The sequence below is a fragment of the Pyxicephalus adspersus genome, chromosome 4 (assembly GCF_032062135.1).
Source record: "Pyxicephalus adspersus chromosome 4, UCB_Pads_2.0, whole genome shotgun sequence".
Classification (NCBI taxonomy): Eukaryota; Metazoa; Chordata; class Amphibia; order Anura; family Pyxicephalidae; genus Pyxicephalus; species Pyxicephalus adspersus.
Window position 1 is genome coordinate 55,637,448 of NC_092861.1, and position 25,619 is coordinate 55,663,066.

General features: G+C 37.1%; 1 protein-coding gene across 1 annotated transcript in view; it reads right to left on the bottom strand.

Moving 5' to 3' along the window:
* Nucleotides 1-14,601: 14,601 nt before the first annotated feature.
* CCDC50 (coiled-coil domain containing 50) overlaps nt 14,602-25,619 on the bottom strand; it is a 22,952-nt gene continuing 11,934 nt past the window's right edge. Inside the window, exons 2-8 of the mRNA XM_072410164.1 lie at nt 23,233-23,295; nt 23,025-23,154; nt 22,286-22,376; nt 20,307-20,403; nt 17,023-17,654; nt 15,652-15,696; nt 14,602-14,723 (exon numbers count right to left, since the gene is read on the bottom strand). Of these exons, the coding sequence (XP_072266265.1) occupies nt 14,607-14,723; nt 15,652-15,696; nt 17,023-17,654; nt 20,307-20,403; nt 22,286-22,376; nt 23,025-23,154; nt 23,233-23,295 (1,175 nt within the window). The 3' untranslated portion in view covers nt 14,602-14,606. The remainder of the gene's footprint in view (nt 14,724-15,651; nt 15,697-17,022; nt 17,655-20,306; nt 20,404-22,285; nt 22,377-23,024; nt 23,155-23,232; nt 23,296-25,619) is intronic.

The following is a 25,619-nucleotide window of genomic DNA, read 5'->3' on the forward strand; positions in this document are numbered from 1 at the left end:
TCGTGCGTGGATCCGCCAGGGCGGTCGTTCGGACGATGGGCGATGTGCGCTGTACACACGCCAGATTCTTGTCAGATATCCGCTCCGAGCTGATTATTGGTCGAGAACCATTGCAAGTGTATACGTAGCCGTACATAAGAGTCTACCAGCAACATCCTGCTGTTTTAGGATAGGGTCTATAAGGGATTTCAAGCAATGCCCCTTGAGCAGAACCCTGAACTCAATATAGTATTTTAAAATGCAGTCCACAGCAGTCAGTGGAAATTCTTGTGGGCTTAACATTGTAAAATTTGAAAAGAATACACAACCCAAGTTATAAGAGAACGGGTAAAGCCCCCACTTGGTCAAGGTGGTCTACAGACATTTTATAAAAGTGTATTTTTTTTCCAAAAAAAAAAGTCTGTTGGTGGATAACTACACTGTAAATATTTCCTGTGTTTGGCATATCTGCTAATATTTGCTCTTACTCCAGTAAATTATTTCTCATAGCTCATACTGTGTTGGGGGACTATGGATTGGGAGAAAAATTCTTAGCACCCTATTCTTTGCAACACTATTGTTGGGACTCTCATCTGTTGCCTAATACTCCAGATTGAAGTGAGGGTCTTATAGACTAGTATTAAAGGGGATGACATCCATGGTCATACTGGCGGTGCATAAAGGCTTTTGCCATGGCTAAGTGGGACTGGTCTAGAATAGAAGGCAGGCACCAAGAGCTGTGGTAGCAAAAAGTAAATTCAGTTTTACATCATCTCCTAGCAAATAACCCTAACAATGGGAAGGGGATCCCACTACATGGGAAAAAAAAGAACTGTTGCCGAAGTTCAGCTTTAAGATATTTTTATAGGGAAAGCATGCACTCTATAAAGTCTCTAGCCATCTGAACCAACGCCTACATTTCTGCATTGCATGCAAGAATTCCAAGAATTGCAATGACTGTAATTTAATGTTGAGCATAGAGTTTTGCATAATATGTAACAAGCACCAGTTATTTCCTTGTTAAAAATATACATATTTAATATAGCACTTAATGAAACATAGGATAGACACATGGTTAGAAGAGCATATGCCTTGGAACCAGTGATATAACAAATAGTGGTTTCTTACTGTAAAAACATGGAGCACCAGGATTTCTAACCTCTATTTATCTATATAATATATATATATATTTATAAAAATAATAATTATACTTTTGTTCTTGATTTTGAAATACCTAATTACTGTTGCTATATGTCCTTCTAACAATATTCCTACTTTACATATGCAATTACATGTCTTAAAACTAGATCAGGTTTTGTAAAGTGTAGTTTAAGTAAATCTCTCATTTATCGCTTTTTAACTAATTACAAGTATTTATTATTATTACACAGTATTTATATAGCAGCAACATATTTTGCAGCGCTGTACAAAATTCATATTCATGTCACTAGCTGACCCTCGAAGGGGGTCAAAATCTAATTTCCTTAGTCATGTATCTTTATTTAAGTCTAAGGTCAATATTGGGGGGTAGCCAATTAACCAAACTGCATGTTTTTTGGAAGGTGGGAGGAAACACACAAACACGGGGAGAAATCCAGGCAGATAGAGTCCTGGCTGAGATTAAAACCTGGAATCTAGAGCTGCAAAGGTCACAGTGCTGCCCAAAAAAAGTAAAGTAAAAAAAAATATTATGCTTTGCGCTACAGACTTTACTTATATTCAGAAAATAGCCCCTATTCCTAAAGATCATAGTCCTGACATTAAAAGACTCCTTATCATGGTATATGTTTCTTTCTTTTAGGTATGCAGCATTTGCAGGATTAAAAAAAAAGACGTTTGCATGCCACTTGAAACTGTGCCTGTGATGATACAACTGAACATTTCAGTCATAGTTTTTGGTGGACTGCGGATCTCAAAGCTGCAAGAAACCTGTAAAAACGACTGTTCACATTTCGATTCCCCATGTAGTATAGTGAGAAGCAGTGTGGCGTACAGGTAAGGTTGGGCTCACTGTGCATTACAGTGCTTTTCACCATATTGGTGGGGTCCAGTATCATGTTTTATCACTAACTTGGCTCCTTATAATCTTTATACAGAAATATATGGTTCTGCACATTATTGGTAGAGACCACTGGAGCAATACATGAACAGCAGCTAGTTTATGGTATGTTCAGGGAATAAAGGCTCTCATACTAAAATGAGATGGGAACACCATTATATTAGTTTTTTAATTAACTATCTTAGATTGTAAGCTCTTTTGGGCAGGGTTCTTTTCTCCCCCTTGTGTCATTGTTTGTATTAGTCAGTCCTTTGCAACTCATGCAACAATATTGTAAAACCAACAATAGTTTAACAATAGTATATGTGTGTGTGTATATGTATATGTATTAGGTAAACAATAAGTAGCTTTTAAAGTTAAGTAAACACTCATTATTTATTTAACAAAGACTAAATTCGTAGGAAGCAGTGTGTGCAAAAAATAAGTACACCCTTACCACTTATGTAGTAAATCAATTGATTAATGATCATCAGCAAGTATGACCACCACTGTAAAAGCGGGCGTTTTGGCACTTTGCTGGTCTGGACCATAGAGGTGTGTTAGCACAATGCCAAGGAAAAAAGACATCAAAAATGAACTGCCAGTCAATCTGGGAAAACGCAATCTTGTTGCTTCCCATCATTCTGGGAAGGCTAATAAGGCATTTTCCAAACAATATGAACTACAGTCACATCCACTAACCCAACTCTCTCCCCTACAATTTATTATGAATGCTGCAGCTAGACTTATCCATTCTTCTCCCCACTCCTCGTAACTTCGTCACATGCAAGGCTCCATGACATTTCTAAGTCTGCCCCCACTCACTGGAATGGTTCTCGTTGAATTCGGTCTACCACCAAAGTAGACTTAGCAATCACAGCTCAAGTCCTTTACCTTAATATCTCCTAAAGTCCTCTTCAAAGAAAGAGACTATGTGACATACCATAGACCATGATGATTAAAATACAAAGGGGGGGGGGGGGGGAGTTCAGTAATGTTCTTCGAGATGGTTTTAAATTTAAAAATACTTATTATTCAGACAGCCAGGGAGGTTAATGGAGCAAAGCTACTGCCAGCTCCCTACAGTCATTATCCCATGTTGGCAGCTGCTACACTCCCTCAACATTTTAGAAACAAATGTTTGGCATCTGTGCGAAAGCTAAAACTTGGCCAAAATCAGATCATGAAATAAGAAAAAGATCCCAAGCACACCAGCAATGCTACAGCAGAATGGCTGAAAAAGAAAAGGATCAGATGTTACAATGGCCTAATCAAAGTCTAAATGTCAATTTGATAATTGGAATGCTGTAAAATGGTTGTGCATAAATTAATACTTGAAAACCTCAATGAACTGAAGCAATGTTGTAGAACAGGGGTCCTCAAACTTTTTAAACAGGGGGCCGGTTCACGGTCCCTCAGACTGTCGGGAGGCCGTACTATAGTTTGAAAAAAAACAGGGGAACATTCTTAAGCACACTGCACAAAATGTATTTATTGTATAAAAAACACGAAAGAACAATACTATATGCACAGCACACTTGCCGATCATTAAAAAAAAAACTGGCGTTTACTTTGGCTTTAAAATTGCTTGAGATTATTCCTTTGCATGGAAAATGCACAGATAAATTTGAATTTTCACTGTGTGTATTGAAAATGCAAATTTATCTTGCATTTTCCATGCAAATGAATAATCTCAAGCAATTCATTAATTTGCTTCTTTTTATGCACCCTACCCTACATCCAACACTACCCCACACTTTTTATTAATTAAAAAAGGGCTGCTAAAAAAACTTTGTCAGTGTCTGCTACCTGTCACTCACTGCTGCCTTCATACGGCTGGATCACACTGCAGCACATGTGTACATGATCAATGTGCATAGTATGTTTATACTATTTACAAATGTACATTGATCATGTACATATGTGCTGCAGTGAGAACCAGTGCAGTGAGAAATGAAGGCAGCAGTGAGTCTCTGCTCATACCTTCTCTGCCTGATGGCTTCAGCCCGACAGCTCCAGCGTTACCCCGGCAAAAGTGGTGTCACGTGACCGGGTTCCCTGGAGTGCAGATGGCAGGCAGCCAGAACTCAGGCAGGAGAAGCAGCCTCAGCAGCCAGCGGGCCAGATGGACAACTTCAGCGGGCCGTATTCATCCCGCGGGCCGTAGTTTGAGGACCCCTGTTGTAGAAGATGGTTACTTCAAGTTGTTGCTGTTAAAGTGGTTCTGGGTTGTGCAATCTTTTTGTGTTGTATTACACCGAGGCTATATTTTAAAGATATATTAGAACCTGCTAAGGACCAGATTATTTTTCTGAGCCTCTTTATGAGCCTTTATAAAAAACTAAGCTACTTTAAAATAAACCAGTCAGGTTTTCATTAATCCTATGCCCACATTGAAAACAGTTGCATCTTTTTCCTCAGGCCAGAGGGGTTAAATGTAAAATTGTTTTTACTGATGTTAAAGGGATGACTGTTGGGGGTCACCCAATAATTGCAAAGCCCCTGAAAATGTCACCAAAATTGTGGAAGGTATTTGCAAGCTCCTGAACACACTATTGTCACTAACATTGTCTTTTAAAAAACGTAAATGGTTTTAATTTTTAGACTGAACTCTAAGCAAAGCAATATGCAAAAGAAATACATTTATGAAATCCATTTTTTCATGGCAAAGATATTTGTAGGTTTGTTTATCTAATTTTACAGCCTTGTCATACAAGTCCTACCTGGCAGGGGAAGAGTCTTGTTCTGACTTTCATACATAGGTAACCTTTGCACCCTTACCCTATGTCTATAGCAGCAGTGACTTGCTTATTTCTATTGTAAAGTCATCAAATTTAATTAGTTTTAGGATTTTTGCAGCAAAATCAACTTTGCACAAATTGCCTAGCCAGCCCTACTCCTCTAGGTATGCTTCTTGCACAGCAACACATCCGATTGGATCCCTTGCGCTTCATGGATTGAAAGCGGTTAAATTGATGCATTTACTTAGGCTATGGTTCATATTTCACACTGTTAGCCAAGACTATATCATATCACTTGTGTTCTGTTTATGTAGGAGTGTAGCCAAGATAACACTACATGATAAATATTTTACTTCAAGAAAATTAATATTGCCCTCAAATCAAAAAGTATTTTCATTAATACATAGCTATTAGTATGCATGTTAAAAATGTAGCTACTCTCTAAATCTTTTGTAATTGATTTAATCTGCAGAACATATTGAATGATTTGACACAGAACCATAGCAAATCATATTTAATAGATTGTGTTTGCCTGAATTGGACTGGGACAAAGTTGTGTTTGAAATCTCTTCTAAAACACTTTATCCATGTTTGTGTGTGACTAATTTATGAACAGCACAGTCTAAATGGTACAAGATTAACAAGCCTCATGTTTTGTAGCAATGTGTAATTATATCATACTACAGCCTTCAGTGTTTATTTTTCGCCTATTATGTGAATTTTAATTGAACCACAACATAACAACCTTGAGCCCATAATTGAGATAAAGTTACAGGATGCCAGCTCTGCAAATCCCTGAATGCACCATAATTCACATATCAGTTCTTCAGTAAACACATTACATCAGATTTGTTTAGTTAATCTGCTCTGCTGAATAAATATAAATCATATGTTATTTTAAACTACAAAGTGCTTCTTCAGCAGACTTTAATTAAATGATAAACCCAAAGATGGGAAAACCATATTGCCGGAGGAATAGAAGTACTTGACGTGCACACAGTAAACAGCACATTGCAGATGTATTGATCAACTGAGGTTATAAACCCTAGAAATGACAAATCACAACCCACCCAACCAACTTTATTGAACATTTGTGAAATTATTTATGAAAGACTTTAAATAATGTCACGTCCTGGCCTTTGCAGACAATTAAGGGTTAGGGTGTTTTTGCTGGGGTCTCGGACATTGAAAACAAAAATGTGTGCCACTACCAAGATGTATGCCGTTACACGGTTCAGAGGAACACATAGAAAGTCAGTAATCAGTAAAGTTTAGCTGCAGGAAGACCCCAAGGAATGCAGATCACTAGCTTCAGGACCGTCTTTACTTTGGGAACAGCTTCCAGTTCAGTTTAATTTTAAAAGGTATTTTGTTGCTATGATGAAGGCCTCTTCATCATGAAAAATACAGCACAGTTGAGTACTTTGAATAAATGTTTTTATTTATGCCTTTTAATATAAAACAAAAAAAAGAAGGAAAGACAACTGTTAATGTATTTTTAATAACAAAGTATACGGTTTTGTTCACTTGAATAACAATTGCATACATAAAGCCTAAAATGCACAATATTAACTTTAACAAATAGGATTTATTGATCAAGACAAGCTACAGTTGACATTCAATAAACATTCATGAGTTCCAGGTAAGTAAATGAATACATTCAATACATGATGCTTTGGTTAAAAATATTTTTGACAAAACTTGTCACATACAGCATGAACTGTCAAAAAAAGAATTGCATAGATGAAGTCTTGGAAGTGTGCAATTGCTAGTTTGGGAATTATTATGGATTTAGTTCAATTTACCACTTTTGGATTAAATACCTATGAGTAACCCAGGCATTTCCTATAAAATGTAAGATTCCTAATAAAAACAGCTGCCTAGACTATTTTTTGTTACATTAATCCATATTTAGGTAAGAAAATGATTTATCTAAAATTCTGGATAAAGGGTATTTAGGCATATGTATCCCAAAAAGATGACTATTAGGTTAACCTGCAGAGCTCCTATGCCACGCATGCAGTTTTTGACTAACTGATTAAAGGAGCTCTTCAGAATAAACACACACTCATTCAAAAAGTATGGAGCAATAACAATTGAGAGTTTTAGAGTATTGTTAATCTGTAAGAACAAGAAAAACATATTTAAATGCATCCAAGGCCTTCTTCAATAAATACATGTTGGAAAAGTGCCTAATCATGCACAATTGGGCAACACTGGTGTGTACATTTAAAGTGGAACTAGAGTACGACTTTAAAAAATCCTCAATCAGGCAGGTGTGTATTGCAGAAACGGACAGGCAATGTCACTCCTACAATAACTTTTCTTACATTCCCGATTGTCATCCAGGTGTCAAATTCTGCTGAGCTTAGCACCTACATGTGTGATGCTATTAGAATTGGCAAGTACTGTGGGTTTAGTCCTGCTTAAGAATCAATGTAAAAATGAATTCCCTCATCAGTTCTAACCCCATTCTTCTTACCCTTTGAAGTCAGATATGCTCACCCAGATCTATAATCTAGGTTCCTTGCCAATGCTATACACATTATGCAGACAGTGATGTGGACACCCAAAGAAGGGACCAATCACTGTTGATAAAGAAGGAAGCTAGAAGACTTAGGGACAAAAGCAATACTATGACTTTCGGTAACAGCCAGAAAAGGGTGGGTTCGTTGTAGTTTGTCTGAAGAGCAACTTTTAAGTGCATCACTGATGCAATATATTTTTATTTATTTTTAAAAGGAAAGTCTATAAACGTGCATGTTCCATTAACTTCTATTAAGGGAGCTATTTATAAAAGATCTAAAGCTGTATATGTTGCCTGTAAATGTAATCCAAAAAGGAATAACAAGAGGAGATGCGAGTAAAACAAACATTTTTCCATCATGGGAAATTCATTTTCTACTATCTCACTACTTTCAAACTATGCCAAACTGTATATCCTAAATGTGTGCATCTATGGAACCAGTTATAAATAAGCACGGCTTTTAAAAAACCCTATTCAGTGTAAATAGATTTGCAATAAATCTAGTTTTATCAAAGATGTTAAAAATCTTCTTTCATAATTCAGCCTCATTGTAGTACAATGCAATCACCTTGGCTGTTGTAATGTTAATAGGGCAAACATTGAATCACAGATCTTGGAAATAAAAACACATGTGTAAGCATTTTAAAGGCAAATGCAAACTAGGCAGATGTATGCAAAAATCTTTTGTAACACAATACAACCCACAATTCCTGTTTAATCCCTTCTACAGCCCAAACTAGACAGAAAGCATAGCATAGATTGCACTTTAACATTATGAGAGATAAAAATTGCATAAAAAACAGAAAATCAGACAGACAAAAATAAGATTAAAATTGCTTTATTCCAGAGATTTTCCTGGAATACTTTTTTGTTGATGTCCTTATTCAGAGGGCCAGCATCAGTCAAAACCTACTTCCTCCGATCCCCAAACTTCCTGGACCCTCCTCAGGATGTGACTAAACAAGGAAAAGGGGAAACAGCACAGTGAAGCTACCAGCATGGTTTTCATCAGCACATGAACCAATTGGTACCAAATGGTGATGCTACTTCCTCTGTGATATATACAAGAACTGCAACAGGTAAATAGAAGGTGAAATGTACCTACACTGCTGGCAATACACACACATGCATTTATCATTAACTATTACAGAGTTGTATTATTTTTTGTGTTTTACCAATTTGTGCCATTTAAATATTTTAGGCTGAGAAAGAACCACTTAAAAGGAACCCTGTTAAATGCTCTTGTAGGCCAATGTGATGGGCAATCTAAACTGGCCAGTCCATGCTCGTTTACCTCTTACCGGCTAGGGGAATCCAACTGGCTTAAGCTCTCTTTCTGGCCTGGCGCAACGTTTCTCAAGAGTTCCATGGAACCCTAACGTTCCTCCAGAGGCTGTGAGTTCTTTGAGCAATTTGTGGCTCTAATGTCAGTTTAAGTGATACTAATGATCCATTTGACTATTAGTAAGGGCATTCTTCTCATTGGTTAGCAATTTATGAGGCATTTTTCCCACTGACCATTATGCTAATGCACTATAAGCTGTGCATATAGTAAATCAGAGCAATTCAACGTCCCTGAAGACCTGAAAGTTATTTCTAAGGTTCCCCCATGTTAAAAAACATTTGAGAAAGGCAGCAATAGAGCAATGCAACAAAGCAATGAGGCAGTAACAGAGCACAAATTGGTAAGCATTCCTTGGTTGGGGGTAGACTACTGAGAGTCAGTGTCACTTGTCCCTGTGGGCAAAATGACAGCATCTGTTAAAGTGAAATTGCCCAAGTTTGTCATTTTACCTACCGGCTGCCCACATATCCTTTAAAACAGTGGTTGCCAACCTTTAAGACCTCACCGACTACTAAATTCATAATTTTAAATCCTGTGCATGCGCGGGTAGCTGTGTGTCACTCAAAGGGGAAGAAACTTCCCAGAGTGATGTCATGATGACAGAACCCACCCACTCTTCCATCGCAAGCTCAGACCTGCTTGCTAAACATCCTGGAGGGAAATAGTGCAGGACTGTGACTACGGGGGACATGATCAGCGGGATCAGGAGAAAGACCCCACTGGGGAGCACACCGGCTAAGTAATTTTCCTGTGAACCACCAAAATGTTCTTGCGTTCCACCAGTTGGCGACCGCTGCTTTAAAAGACCCTAAAGACCTATGTGTACACCTCACTTCACTTAATGTTTTAATGGGCATTTTGGTACATGTGATTTCTCTTTCCTTTGGGTCCCCAAAAGCAGACAGACACATACACACACCAAAAACGTTACCTGAACCTTTTACCAATGCTTTGTCTGTCATTTACTGAATATTATTGCACAGTATTTATATAGCGCCATCATATTACACAGCGCTGTACAAAGCCCATAGTGGTGTCACTAACTGTCCCTCAAAGGAGCTCACAATCTAATGTCCTTACTATAGTCATATGTCACTAATGTAGTCTAAGGTCAATTTAGGGGGAAGCCAATTAACTGCACATTTTTGGGATGTCGGAGGAAACCAAAGGAAACCCACGCAGACACGGGGGGAAAATGTAAACTCCACACAGATAGTGTCCTGGCTGGGATTCGAACCTAGGACCTAGCGCTGCTAGGCAAAGGCCAGAGAGCTAACCCCTGAGCCACCGTGCTGCCCAGATGGATATTGTGGATGGTTTAGAAATGAACAGGCGCGATGACTTCCGGGGGAGGAGTCAAGAGGAACAGACGTGTCTCCAGAGAGCTCTGCTTTGCACTGGGGATTACACCTGGAGATTGTGCCTCTGAAGGACACCCAGATACATCCTAGCCAGGGGATGCCGGCAGCAGGACTAGGGAGGTTTTGCTGGGAACCGCGGTCCGGTACAGGCGGGTGGTTTCTGCATACAGGGAGGAAGGGAAAGCCTCCTATACATGTGGATGCCAGCTCCTTCACAAGCTTGCTGGAAGGGAGACACATATATCTATAGCCTCTGCAGACCAACAAGCCGGATTGAGAGCGGTAAGCAGGATCAATTAAAGCTTGGCTTCTTAATGATACCCCAGGGGACATTTAACCCTTGCAAGATGCCAGTTGGCCATATTGTACATGCAGCACCTTCCCTTCTGGTGCATCTACATTTGCTCTCATCCTAATAAGGGAAAGGATTCATGCTTATTTTACAACATACCCTTTATTAAACAGTTCTCTGTATTTGTTGATTAACAAATTTGTGCCTTGGGGGAATTTATCTGCTATACTAAGCCTTTATCACATCTCCTGGAGGCCTGATTCTCCTAAAGCAAGCCGGCCATATTGGCCACATGGCATCCTGTACTGTACAGCACCAGCATCCAAATCCATCCAAGCAAGAGAAAGGGATTTAAGCCTATTCTACAGCATAATCTTCTCTTTTAAACTCTCCTGCATTTGTTAAATAGTACATTTGTGCCTTGTGTGACTGTATTTGTTTGACAAACCCTCATTTGAAAGCAAGCCGGCCACCTTGGCCACATTGCATCCTGTACTGTACAGCACCAGCATCCAAATCCATCCAAGCAAGAGAAAGGGATTTAAGCCTATTCTACAGAATAATCTTCTCTTAAAAACTCTCCTACATTTGTGGAGTAGTACATTTGTGCCTTATGTGACTGTATTTGTTTGACAAACCCTCATTTGAAAGCAAGCCGGCCATCTTGGCCACATGGCATCCTGTACTGTAGAGCAGTGTTTTTCAACCGCTGTTCCGCGGCACACTAGTGTTGCCTGGTGTGCCGTACGGTGCAGACACTGATTAGGCCTCAGGCCGGGTCCCGCACACGCTCCCATGAGACTCCCCCGGTCCCCTCTGCGACACTTTCCACTTCCACATCCTACAGGACAGCGGCAGGCCGCTACGTAGTGTGGGCGGGAGTTCCGGCGGACGGCTCAATGGAGTGCTGCACCTGAGAGCTGCACTGAGACACAGGCGAGTTATGTTCGTATGGTATGAATTCCTATCCCAAATTCCCATAAACAGTTTTCTTCATTCTTTAAATAGTTTGCATTCTGTTATGTGAGGAACAAACACAAATAAAAGAAAATTTATATAAAAGATTAATGGATATCTTATCCTCTTGACTATTCATTTGTCTTACAGTGTTGTAAAATGTTGTATCTTAATATGAGGGCTATAAATCAATATATCAGCTTTTAAACCAGGGTTGAACCAAATGAGAAGCATGATTTTGCTTTACTGAAATATCCCACCGTTCCTCAGTCAGCACTTATGGTCTAAGCAAGCATGTAGTTTAAGTTTGGCCATTAGGGTGTAACAAATATTTACATGAGGCAGTTTGAAGATATTCTTTACTATCAAAAACTGGATTATGATCTCATGATTATGATGAACTGGATTATGATCTCATGGGAATTTTCACATGCTACCCATTTACTAAGGGTATGGTTTGGTGCATATGGGGACATGGTATGTCACAAGAATGAATAAGCTGCCAATGCACAACAACAGACTAGAAAATGCACCTGCATGTGGTTTCAATCCTAGAGACTCCAAAAACGCACGCTGAGCTGTGCATGTGCCACAGGCAGTAATATTCATAGCAAACAAGTAAAAAAGTGTTTTTGGCCATACAAATCAAGTACACTTCTCTCTAGCCAGCAGGTAGAGCTCTGGTTTCCTCATCAGAACACTAAAAATCTGAATAGTTTGAAAAACTGTATAAAACAAACCATTGGGTTTTCCCTTTAGGAAGAACTTGTAGGACAAACCATGTGTCCTTGGTTTCCCCCAGCAGATAATCTTGAGTAAAGCACAGGAATGAAAACTGCTTTGGTTTTAACAGGTAAAAAAACTTTTGTTTCAGATTTAGACCTGCACTGCCATGAAATTATGAGGAGGAGAAATTGGAGCACATCACCTATACAACCCCAAAAATTAAAACTAAATTGACTTATGTCAGATGTTTAATTCTGACACAAACTGTGCTTAACTTTAAAACCATCATTAAAAGTAAAGTCAGCTATATTACTTCAGTGCAATCATCATTTTTACAATTCATTATCAGGCTCATATGAAAAAAGTAACCATAAGCCTACACTTTAGGAGAAAAAAATATATCCCCTAACCACCCACATAAAGAACACTAATGTGTCTAATTACAAAACTGAAAATGTACCAAAGTCAAATCTATTGCTGTAACCAATAAAAATCAGCTATGTTTAAAAAAAGGGTAATGACATTTAATATAAAAAGTTAAGCTACATAAAGAATACAAGTCTTTTTCAAATACAAAACTTTACCACATTGCCAGCATCATTACAGGTCAGATTTAATGCCCTGAGATCATACTCCTAGTATTTTGTGAACAAACAAACAAGTCAATTATGCAAAATATTGTGCACATTCCTTAAAAATGGTAAAAAGAAAAAAAATAAAGGAATCTCACACCTGGCTTGCACACTGGATAGGGTGACATCTCACAAGAAGATGTTCTTGCAAAAGCACAAATTTATGAATGGGATTTGGAATCCACACCACTAGCAAGATCGCGATATCACCCTAGCTGTAATGCAAGTATTTATACAGCCCTGTTCCTTGGTTCAAGCCCCATGCAGTGAACAAACATATTGAAGGGGGAGCTAAATTTATTGTGTGCTTTGCATTTTAGTGCAGTCTGCTCTCGCAGGTTTGACTAATTGTACCACCGTATTTACATCGATAGGTTTATTGGGATAGTTGGCAAACAGTGCAGAGAAGATGGTACAATTCACAACAAACATACTTCAATCTACTCTGTTTAGGCCACTACAATAAGGACTTGGTATGGGTTACGTAATGTACACACAGTTACTACAATTAGCAATTCCCTTTAAAATTACACCTGTATATGTAAGGCCAGTCATCCTAACATTACTAGCAATAACCAGGCAGTACAAGGGGTTAAACAAAAATGATGAGCACTAAAAGATTAAAGTAAGCCTGGTGTCTGTCATAACAGAATTTCAATTACCCCTGAAAATTTGTCTCAATTGCGGATCCATTCCTTAGGTAAGGACACCAGTGATCTCTTTGCTATGGAGATTCAACTATTTATTGTCGGAAACGTCATCTAATACCATTGGAGACAAGGTGCTGCTAAAATACGCTGTTAATTCCCTCAGTAGCAAAGACATAACATAACATCATTTGTGTAGCATTTCTCTCTATATAAACAGTCTAATGTGCTTTAAAAAATCAAGTGTTAGTTGGCATATTGTTTTCTATTCCTGCTTTTACCATACATGACAGGAATAGGAAAATCCAGAAGGCCTTGTGTATGAAGTGTGAAGCTATTATCCCTGTCATGATGTATTTTAGTGGGTTTTTTTTACACAAATGTGTATCTACAGAATAACTTGAAAGTCAGGCTTTCTGAAGTAACTGGACCCTAAAATGACTAAAAGGCAGATGGAAAGTAATAGTTTTAGAGCACAAATGCAGTTGCATCTAGTCATCACAAACCCTAAGAGAGACATGCTAAGTAAAATACATAACAAACTGGCTCACATTATAACATTAGGAATAAATATGAATACAAAATATAAAATACATGGTCATTTTGCAGCTGTACACAAAACCTGACTGCTAGGAGGATACATAAACTTAAGAGAGTACAAAATTAACAATAGAAAAATGGCACTTTAGATTTTTTTTTCTACCTGTACATATATTGTGCAGTTTTAAATTCGTAACACTGGATGCATATTCAAAAAGGATACAAAGACAAACATAATACAGCACTGAAGGGAAGTGACAAGCAGTGGTTTCCTGAGGAGATGCACAAGGGAATTAATGACTATGTAAGCAAACTACAGATTTCAGAAGGAAACCAAGGCAAGCAGCTGATCAGTGGTTGTAAGGGGTTTCTAATACAGATCATCCCCTTGCAGCTACACAGACATGCACAAATTGATATGCTGACATCAATAAAATGATATTACATAATTTCTCATATTCCCAGTAATTTATACATTTACATATTTTGTAAGGTCACAATCTGTATTTTTTTAACAAAGTAAAAAAGGACAGTCTAAAATGAACCTGACATTTATTCAGCACCGTGTCTTTATTGAATAAATGAAAAAGTATGTGCAAATTTAAGTTTTCCAGCAGCAACCACTTTCCAGCTTTTGTGTAGAGAGAGAACAATAATTTTGATTGGTTGCTCTAGGTAACAAATCCTTTGTTTCCTTCTAAAGTTTTTAAAGATATTTTCCAATCACCCCTGACAGAATAATTTAAAGGAGAACTGCAGTCTAAAGATAGCATTTGGCAATTATTAAGTAATATCATTAGCCAAGTTTTTGCTGATTTTCCTTAAAAGTTTGAACTTACCTCCTGTTCATCTACCCTTCTCCTCTCTGTTATTTTATCACGACCTTTAGATTTCTTATAAGATTTTTCCTCTTTTTCCATCAACCAACGGGCTATTTCCTGGGAAAAAAGTATTTTTACAGAGTATAAACTGTATGTGTCCTAATGTAATGCAAGGTAGTGCACTTATTAAAGCTAAACTCAAAACAAAGAACCAAAGGAATGGGTAACAGTAACAATAACACCACTTTCTCTATAACCGATTCAGAACAGAACATATTTTTCTCTCCACAACTTATGTACTAACTGGACATAACTGGTTTTTTTTTTTTAATTATTATTATTTACTATATGTGCCAAGTGTCTTGCTTAAAAATTGTATAGCACAATCCAACAAATTTATACAACCGGTAGCATATTTTAAATGCCCTACATGTGGGTCCTGTGTGCTGTTACTCCATGCAAGACCTGTTCGTACCTCAATCTGTGTACCTTCATGCATTTAAATATTTGCATATTGCTTTCAGTTAATTCTTTGGGCAAACTTCGCAATATGAGTACTTTAAATACTCAGCAATAATTTGGTATCTTGGGACATGTTTAGTGGTATTTTGCAGTAGTGTTTACTGCCCCCAGTTGCCTACTCACAATCACTAGGCTAACATAAGCAGGGATTGAGAGGTGTTGGCAAAACATTTGTGCAAGCCATTGCAAAGACCTAGAGGAATGGTTCCTCTTTTTGTGAATTGAAACCACTTGTAAAAACTGCTTTTTAACTGAGTTTTTGTCAAAATGCTAAATACTTTGCAAAAAGACACTAGTGTGAACATGCCGTTACTTATTTGTTGCTACTACAGCTTATCACATTATTCTTCCATTTTTCCTTTGCAGGTTAATAAAGGAGCGAAAGCATTATATGGCTACAATGAACAACACAGAAAAATCTTTCTTACAAATCATAAATGATGCATAGAACACAATACACAAGGTCTTTCCATTTTTTTTTTTATTTTGCCTTTATGATTGAATATTTGGGGTTATTTCTTACTTCATCTTGTGCCATTTGTGCAACTTTGTAATCCGTAGTATTTGCCTAAAAGAAAATTAAACAAAAAGAGGCAATCTAGGTTTAAAATTGGCTCAAGATTCACTTAACAGCAATATGCCAGAAGCAAACACTCTAGATCATATTTTTCTGCTGTGTCAGGCAAGGCAATCTAATTAATCAGAAAAAAATAGATTGTAAGAACATAAATGAAATAAACATTGATTCTCTTCGCTAAATGCAGGGAATCTTGAGTAAGACCAGCTTTTACAACAATTACATAACGTCAAGTAATAGCTAAATGCTGAACAGGATGTAAATCTGAAGATCACATCTCAGTGTACCTCCAAAAAGCCAAAATGAAGGGACATATTTTGACATGAAAATCAGTCAGTGGCTTGAGAAACCACTTAGGCTGGACCCAATCATAATTTATAAACCAATTCTCCATTATTGTAAACGAAAAAACAGCAGTGCTTTTCATACCAATCAATGAAAATGTATCATAGTCCAGTTGTAAAGATGTAAACTAGTTTACATAAAAAAAAGTGTTTTATAATTTCTGATTTATAATGAGCCTTTTTTTATTAAACTTACTGGTAAAAACCTTTTTACACATAACCTATAATTCAAGATTTCCAACGAGACAGGCTTTCATGACCTGCACAAAAGATTGACAGATCTTCAACCTGTACCAATCCACTGTTAGATCTAACAGTGCAAATAAAGAATATGGTTTGCACTAGGAAATTGTGCATGGAGAAATTAATTCAGGAGCCCATTCAAATCAATGCCTTTTGTGCCGTTTCATTTTATTGTAATGGTAGTTTTATGAATAAGCACCTTTATGTATAAAATATATCCAGGATTTGTGATCCTGTTGCTTTGTAGCACTTATTTTGTCAAACAATAACTTGCAGAGTAAGCAATCTATTCTAGCTGTGAGAGAATGGAAGTTCCTAAAGTGTAGTGCAGTTTAGACTGGGTTTGGTATCCCTGGTGGTAGTGGAGTATGCATTGATTTGAATATGGTATTACAGAATACATTGATCTCCCTTCCAGCTTACTCCCTTCCAGCTTACTCTCCTGCTTTACAGTGGGAGCTTTGCGTCCAGATTTAGTTCTGCCACAATGACTTTTAAAAAAGAATTTTCAGTAAACCAAACAGCTTAAACTAACATTGGAAACAAAATGAAGGCATCTATCCTTGACTTTACCCAGATTTTCAAAAACTGCCTCAACAATTTGTAATATACAGTTCTCAAAATGTATTAATAGGCTGCATACTAGTAAAAGGATTCCAGAATATTTTAGGGTCTTTTGTTTACTAAGAGATATAGAATAATATATATACATATAAATAAAAACACACACACACACACCTCCTCTTCTGGGTCTTTCATGGTTATATTCACCCTCAGCTCCTCTTCTGGGTCTTTCATGGTTATATTCACTCTCAGCTCCTCTTCTGGGTCTTTCATGGGTATAATCACCCTCAGGGTCTCTCCTTTGCCTTTCATGTTCGTATTCACCCTCAGCTCCTTTTCTGGGCCTTTCATGTACATATTCACTCTCACAACCTCTTCTGTCAGAATGGAAATTGGGGCTATGTCGACGTCTTCTAACATCAGCATTGTCTGCGCTAAGTAAGTCATGACTATGCGACCTCCCTTTTCTTGGTAAATGTTTGTTGGCACATGCTCCAGAGGGCTCTTCATCATCAGGTCCTAGGTCTCTACTTGTTCTTGGTGGTGGAGGCCTTTCAGGTTTATCTTTTTTGGCAGAAGTCCTACTAACTTGATTTTTAGGCCTGTAAAGATCAGGGTTGTTTTCTCCCCTAACAGACCGTGGCTCAGCTGATCTTCCACGTTTTCGGTCATCATCATAGTGGGAAATCTGATTAGATTTAGAGTGACCTTCCTCCTTTCTGCTTCTCTCAGGTCTTTCATGTCTAGGATGTCTGTCAGATTCAGACGTGTGTTCCTTATGTCTACCCCTACGATGTCCTAAGCAATCTAGCAGTATCATAAAAAGGAATGAAAAGTTTAGTTTAAAATGACAGTCTTCATATGCCCCTCCCCTTCTCCTTTTATTGCATTTTTGTAGAGGATAGGGCAAGTTGAAAATGTATTATTGTACTAGTTACCATTTATACTTCACATTTATTATGACTCTAATTTACATAAAACATTTTTGCAATTATTGTTCACTGATCATATACAGGCACATAAAAAAGACATAACAAATATATAAATTTATATTTATTATTGTGAAAAAACACTAACAGTTATACAGTGGCTTGCATCCATATACATTTTTCTATCAAAATATAGATTTTACTAGGTTATGGTGTACATACAAAAACGTATAATCTTTACCTTATCATCTGAACAATATCTTTAGAACTGTAATTGGGTTAATTAGAATTTTTAATTTTTTTTAAAGCAGGGGCAAATTGGAGTGTTTTAATTTTTTTATGCATAAATATCACAAATAAAATAGAAGTAATCTGAACTCTAAAACTAGAAAAGTATTTAATTTTTTAGCGTTCACTTTCTCATCATACTGCAATTTGGATTTCTTGCTCTCAGCACTGATTTTACTGTAGAGGTTCAACACACAATCACACAATCCGCAGATACCGCATCCTCATGCCAGTGGGCCGCTGTCTCGGGGAAAAAACTACAAGTAGCATTGGCTCACAGCAGCCCTATAGAAAATAAATGGAGGGGGCAGTTAAGTGGCGCCAGTACGGTTCACTGCCACCAAATGTCAAATGTGCAGTGACTGGCAAAGTCTGAACCTGCACTTACTCACCAGCAACTCCTGACAGCAAGCTATTTATTTGTGGGACCCTTGCTTTGTGTGGCAACCTCATTGCAGAGATCCATTTCATCCTCTGCTGATATTTCATACATTAAATACACCAAGTGCACCACAACAAAAGTATGCACCATCTGAATAAAAATACAAGTTTTTTTGTGATTGAATTTTAAAAATTCTTCTTTGACTACAAGTTGTCCAAAAGTAACACAGGCAATGCCATGACACAACAAGTTTATTAGTTCTATATGGGCAGTGTGAAACAATCCCAAAATTGATCACTTCCCCCGTCAAATCCAGGATTACTGGAACTGCACAGAACTTACAACCATCAGCACAAAGTTAAACAGTCCCAAAAAGTTAAAAAAATACATCTACTTATGGAATAAAATGATCAAATTACCAGTATACCCACTTTTTTTCTATTTTAAAAACAAATGATTTTGAGAATGTTGGATATAATGGGGAAAGGCTATGTAAACTAATTGCAACAAAGTTGTTATTGTTCTTGCAACACTATTTTTTTGAGGAAAAAATGTTGGATGGAATGACATTTGCCATGCACGTTTGTTCAAAGGAGACGACTCACTAGCCAAAAAAGGTTAGAAACAAGCACTACAGAGCTTGCACCATCAAGAACAATTCAGCAATGAGTGTTCATATTTACATGGAAGAGTTAGGTTTAGGTTACAGCAAGTAGAGGGTTAGGTATTAGGATGTGAGATGTGGTGTAGGAGCAGGCTACAGATCGGGGGATTTGCACAATATGATCTATATTTGTCCACATTTTTGGCACTAAAAACTTAATGTCAAAAAAGTATTGGGTCACACTTCCAGCAATAAAATATAATCTATCAAACAGTCTACCAAACCCCCTTGTGTATCTTGGATCACAATAAGAATTTAAATTTTTAAAAACTAAATAGACGATTACCTGGCGTTGCCCGGGTATTTATTTATTGCAATCTTATACAGAAAAAAGAATCAAATAAAGCTATAGTGATTTTCTTGTCTACGATGTTGTTTCATATTTTTGCCTTTGATTGCATTGGGCCCACTGCCTTACGTTTTCTCGAAGGCATTATTACAGGCCAGAAATTTGTAAGAGTCCAAAAAAGAAGTATGTAAAAATATAAGCAAAAGGCACACTGTCACTGAGCAATAAATACACACATACATGCAAATATACCGCTGACATATACCACAGCGCTGTACAAAGATCAGAGGTGCACTCACATGAGTCCCAGTTATATGTCAATTTTGGTTTAAATGTCTCGATGGGTTTCCTAGTGATGACATACATACATACATCCAAATATAGCTTTGACATATAGCACAGCGCTGTACAAAGATGACTGGTGCACTCACATGAGTCTCAGTCATATGTATAGCAAGTTTGGTTGAAATGTGTCCATGCTTTTTCGAGTAATGGTGGAACATACACACATGTACACATCCAATTTTATTTATATATATATATATATATATATATATATAAAAATTTATTTAGCTCTGACAAATACCATAGTGCTGTACAATGAAACACTGAGCTAGACCCATAAGTCTCTGTATAGAGGAGCTGACTCTCTAATGTCCACCACAGTCACACACTATTATTATACATTTACAGTTAGGTCCATACATATTTGGATAGAGACAACCTTTTTCTAATTTTGGTTCCATACATTACCAGAATTAATTTTAAATGAAACAACTCAGATGCAGTTGAACTGCAGATCTGTATAGTTAAAAGGACAACTCATTGCGTCCACAACTTTTCTAAATAAGTACTCAGTAGCATACAATACATAACTTGTCCAAACAATATACTGTACCTTCATGGTCGGGATAATATGGCTCTTCTGTGCCATGTGGTGTAAAATGCTTTTTTCGCCTTTTCTCTTCTTTCTCCTGCAATAACCGGGCAATGGTCTAACAATGTAAAAATAAAGAAGGGTTGGCAAACATAACTATCATTTCTACCAATAAAAGATCCAATATACACACACATTAAAATGTATGTATATATATATATTCACAGTATTACATATATTTGTTTTCCCCACACAAGACAGCAGTCTGAATAATAAGTCAGCACAAAAAAGCTGCTGAATATATACCCTGTAGTAATGAAATGAAGTGACCACTATGTACATAGTTCCTGAATGAAAGGCAGGCCTCTTTTATACTTCAGTAATCAGATTAGTGTTCCTGCTGATGCTACTTGAACACAAACTGAAAGGCCAATCTGTTCCTGCACTCAGAGAACACTATACATGGAAGGCATTGTTAGACGGGAATAAAAGATGAATAAAATGTAATGGTCTGACTCCAAGGGAAATAGCAGGTGCGGTTTGAGTAAGTTATGAAGTCATTTCCTAATGGCAAGACAATAATCTAATTAAATTATAGGCATATGGCACACTGCCAAGACTCACATACACTATGAGATGCCAAGGAGTATATAAAATCAGACCAAAAAAAAAACACACAACAATAAAGCATACAAAAACCATCCTATTTAACTGCCTTGTTGTTATGTAACCTTTCAAGACCTTCATGAACAGACCAAATGTTGATCTGTTTTATGCAAGACATACATTGAAAAATACTATTGCAAATATTTGAGCCAGGGTTTTTTCTTCTATTTGTCCTGCATGTAGAGACCCTTGGGATCCCCAAATATATGGTAGACAGCTTGCCCTTGATTTTAGATATATGCAGCCATCTCTGAGCATTACAAATTAGGCTAGTATAACCACATATAATGTACATATATTAGTGGGGTGTTTTTTTACCAATGCCAAACATTTCCTTCATATTACATTTTAACAGCAATTGCTAGAGCAGGTTTTTTTTTTATGGGAAGTGGTGACACCTTATTACTACATATTGCTGAACGAGTACTTTCAATTTAGACCAAATCAGAAAATCTTCTGCTCTTGGCAACAATCCAGGAAAAGATACAGCCATAGGCCAAATAACTTCAATGATGTATTACTGTGAAATAGGAGCATGCTGAAAACTTGCTGTAATATAGAAGGACTGTGGGATGCCAGATAAGGCAATGCTTCAATTTAATAGTTGCCAGTTACAAAAATCGAACTTGGGATTGTCTTTAAAGTCTCAATGTGCCAGCAAGTTTCTACTTGTCTGTGCAGATTTATGTCATCAAGCATCTGTTGGCAGCCACCTCAGCACTCTCACCATTCTGTTTTTTTCTTATTTTCCACTAAAAATGTAAATAATGTATGCAGCAAAACAAGAGAGACCATTTAGTAAAAACACACAGAGCAAAAACTCAGGATACAATTTTGATATTTTATTTAAAAAAACATTTTTAAACAAAATATGTTGGTGCATGACATTCCTTATAATGATAATATTAAAAACAGCTTCTAAATGTACTAACACTTTATTTTTACACTATTTTAAGGACATTTAAGATTTTTGTGTAGTACAGTTTTAGATAATACACTACTATTTTGTTTGTAGTAATCTGACAAATGAGTTTGATAGACACAGTACCAGCTAATGTCCTCAGGTTTGTTTATGAACAGCCCACCCGCTGGCGACACTTCTGCCTCCTGTCATTTGGGGGGCCCAACTCACCAGCCACGGACCATCTGGGGACCACTGCTTCAGTAGATCCATAACGGCACATAGATTAAAGTTCCCCTAGCTTGGGGCACCATGTTTGGGAATGTTATCGTTTCCCCAAGTGAGATCTGTAAATCATTTTTTCTCCCTGGCATCACCCTCTCATCCGAAACTCCAGTTTAGTCCAGTGAAAGAAAGCAGGAAATGTGCTTACCTCATCTTTCTCTTCCTGTCTGCGTCGGCTTTCTGCTTCAATTACAAGCTTTTCTTGAATTTCCTGAGCTATTTCACTGTCTAAAAGTTCACTACAGACATATATATAAAAATAAAAAGAATTAGTGCCAAGATTAATGTCTATTTAAAACACACTTCTATGATTACACTTTCTGCAAATTTTAACACACTGATGGTGGTGCTCGTGATGGAACAAGGCTAATTTATTTGAAAAAAAAAAAATTTGTGATCAGGCAGGTAAGTTTATGGCATCACTTATCCTTTTTTGCAATTAAGGACCTGTCTTTACTTAGGATTTCAACATTTTGCTGGGTTGTATAAGGGGTAAAGCATGTACTTAATATATGTATCAACTTTTCTGTTATAAAAAAAAAAATGTAATTCCACTTTAAACATCATGACCAGAGTGCCACTACATTTTGGAAACATATTTTGCATTGCACAGTCTCATCTCAGATAGGTTGAATTAAACAATATGTGTAAAGGATTACCAAAATAATAGGTCAAGTTTGTCCAGGCAAGAGATTTATCAGAAAGCCCAACATGTTTTAGAAAATGTCCAAGAACCAAGTTAGATTTTAGCTTGTGCAAAAATAAATGTGCTCAAAAAAATTAGACAAAATGGAATAATTTGCTTAGAAAAATAAATTAAATGGACTAAAAACAATTGCAGAATGTCTGCAAACTAGTTACCATTTACATGTCCAGAAAATACTCACAGTTCATTGTGATGGTGCTTAGTCTGGGTTTGTGCTATGAGGTCCTCCTCTTCCTGAAGCTGTTTGGCCACCTGTAGATCATGTTTGACCAGACGGTTTCTCTGAATATTTGTAGCTAGATGATGTTCAACTACAGAAGAAAAGTAACAAATTAAAGTCAAGCCCACAACTATTCCAGCTTCCCCTAATTAGTCATCATATTACTTACTTTCTTGTTCCTGGAAGGTATGTGCAAGACTATGATCTTCAAGCACTGCAAAATCACGGCAAACTATAAAAAAAAAACAAAAAAAAAAGAAAACATACTTTTAAATGAAAAGGCGTGAGCAAATAGCAAGCAAAAATCAAAGTGACACACATAATACACAATAACATCCAGACATAAAAATAAAGTGTTAGGGTCAAGAACTGTTAAATGCAGCCTCATGGCTAACTTCATACCTGCTTATATTGGTTAAAAGGGAAAGTACAGTGTAATTTTAATGAGAGATTATTGTGTGTTATTTACCTTAAAATTAGTTTATCGTGGTGTGTGGAGGGGATATTACCATGTTTACTCAACCAGATCTGCACTATGTAGTTGAAGGTAAACTATGTGACTGTAGTGATAGCGTATGGTCAGCCATTATAGCTCAGGAATTACATATACAAATATGGATATTCTAAATTTAGGCTTTAACTTAAAATATAACCAAGCCTTACAATTATAACCTATACAATTTAATGCAGATGGTACAGGCTGTGTCTTTTTCCGCAATAAAGCAAACCTATAGCAGGGACATTGGCTTGTTAAGAACCTCCCGGATAATCTAGACAGAGAATGGAACTTTGCTACTGCGTCTTCCTTCCTAATGACTAATCTACAGGTAAATACTAAAACAAGCTTGTACAATGCGAGTCTTTCAAACAATATTTTGATGATAGTAATTAAAGACTTGATTGCATAAAAATATGTATATTTGGGATTCAGTTATAATACAGCAAAACAAAATGTATATAAACATAACCATTGTATGTCAAAGGAATAACTGTATTTTATTTACGGATGCTCTTGAAACATTCCATTGGTGATTATGTAGTGGAAGCTAGAGAACACACCTGACATTGTTTAAAAGTCATATGTCTTTTTCACTGACATATTTGATTAACAAGATTTATGACTAAAGGAAAAAAAAATCTCCAGCTGAAATGATTAGAAGTCATCATTTAAAGGCTCAAATGGCGAAGGAAACGCTGCTGACAAAGGAATATATGTCAAACATAAGACAGCAGATAATGGTTATCCAACAATCATCAACAAGGTAATCCTTCAGAAAACCTATATATACAAGGCACTCCTTCCCACACTGGTCTGTGAAATAATTTTACAGCTTGGCGACCGCAGTTCCCAAAAACATCATACTGAATGTTTCTGTAGTCATACTTTCCACACACAAATAAAAACATTGTATATTTTTAAAGCATGTTAGTCTGTAATGATGTGTTTTTCTTTGTGAGACAGAACAGCTGTAAACCATCTGCTCCATTGAGGGAGGTATGGTTGAGTTTTGACACATGTAAAGCATGAGGAGATATTACCCATCACAGTCCAGCCCCATTTGCTTCTAATTTGCAAACTTGAGCTCTTTATGTTGTATTAGCATTATAGTTTCACTTTGATATTCAAAGTGAACACAGGTTCATTTAATTTGAGATCATTCATGTTACAATGTGGACATACACTTTTCTTTACATTAACATTTACTTTTCTGAGTGAACAGCTTCTACTTTACAGCTTGTTGTATTGACACGGGCTGTAAAGACTATAATTAGACAAGCAATCCTGCCACTGGAAATACTTACTGATGAGGGAGCAAAGAAAGAGCATTTCATTAGTGTGGCCACTGAGGATCAAAACACCATAAGAAAATAAGTAGTCTGATGAGATTTGTTACATTAAGCTGATCTCCTTTGCATGCCTAAGGCTACTTACACACGTCAGATGATTCACATCCAATAATCGCCTCAGGGCCGTTATCAAACGAGAATCTGGCGCGTGTACAGCGCTCGTCATCCGTCGTTCTGACGACTTTGTTGGCTATTCCATGGACAATGAACGATGGCAATAAAAATGTGAAGGGAAGAGAGCACAGCAGTTTTGCAAGCAGATTTCAGATCCGGTTTCAGTTTCTTCCCTAACACGTACAGTTCCCGAGTTATGAGTACTATTATAGTTAACATTGTACATGCCTGTATTTTGTACTAAAACGTAAGCACCATTGAAGTGAATGTTAATACATCTTCAGTGGGAAGTAAAATAAGGCACACCGTAAAGATCTACTGAACAGTCAGTCAGGTACCACTGTTTTCTCAGTAATGCTTAAGAGTATCATTTTCTTGTGTACTCTTTGTCTGGATTGTCGTGGCACAGCATCCAGCAGTAGTCAGCCATCAGACTTTCATTCCACAAACCTTGGTAGCGGTGCTTCATTTACTGAATGTCCAGGTGAAAATGTTCTCCTTGTTCGTCACTCATCATACCAAGGTTTTCCAGGAAGAATTCTAGATGTGAGTGCAAGAAATGTATTTTTAATGACATGCAACAACCCAGTTTCT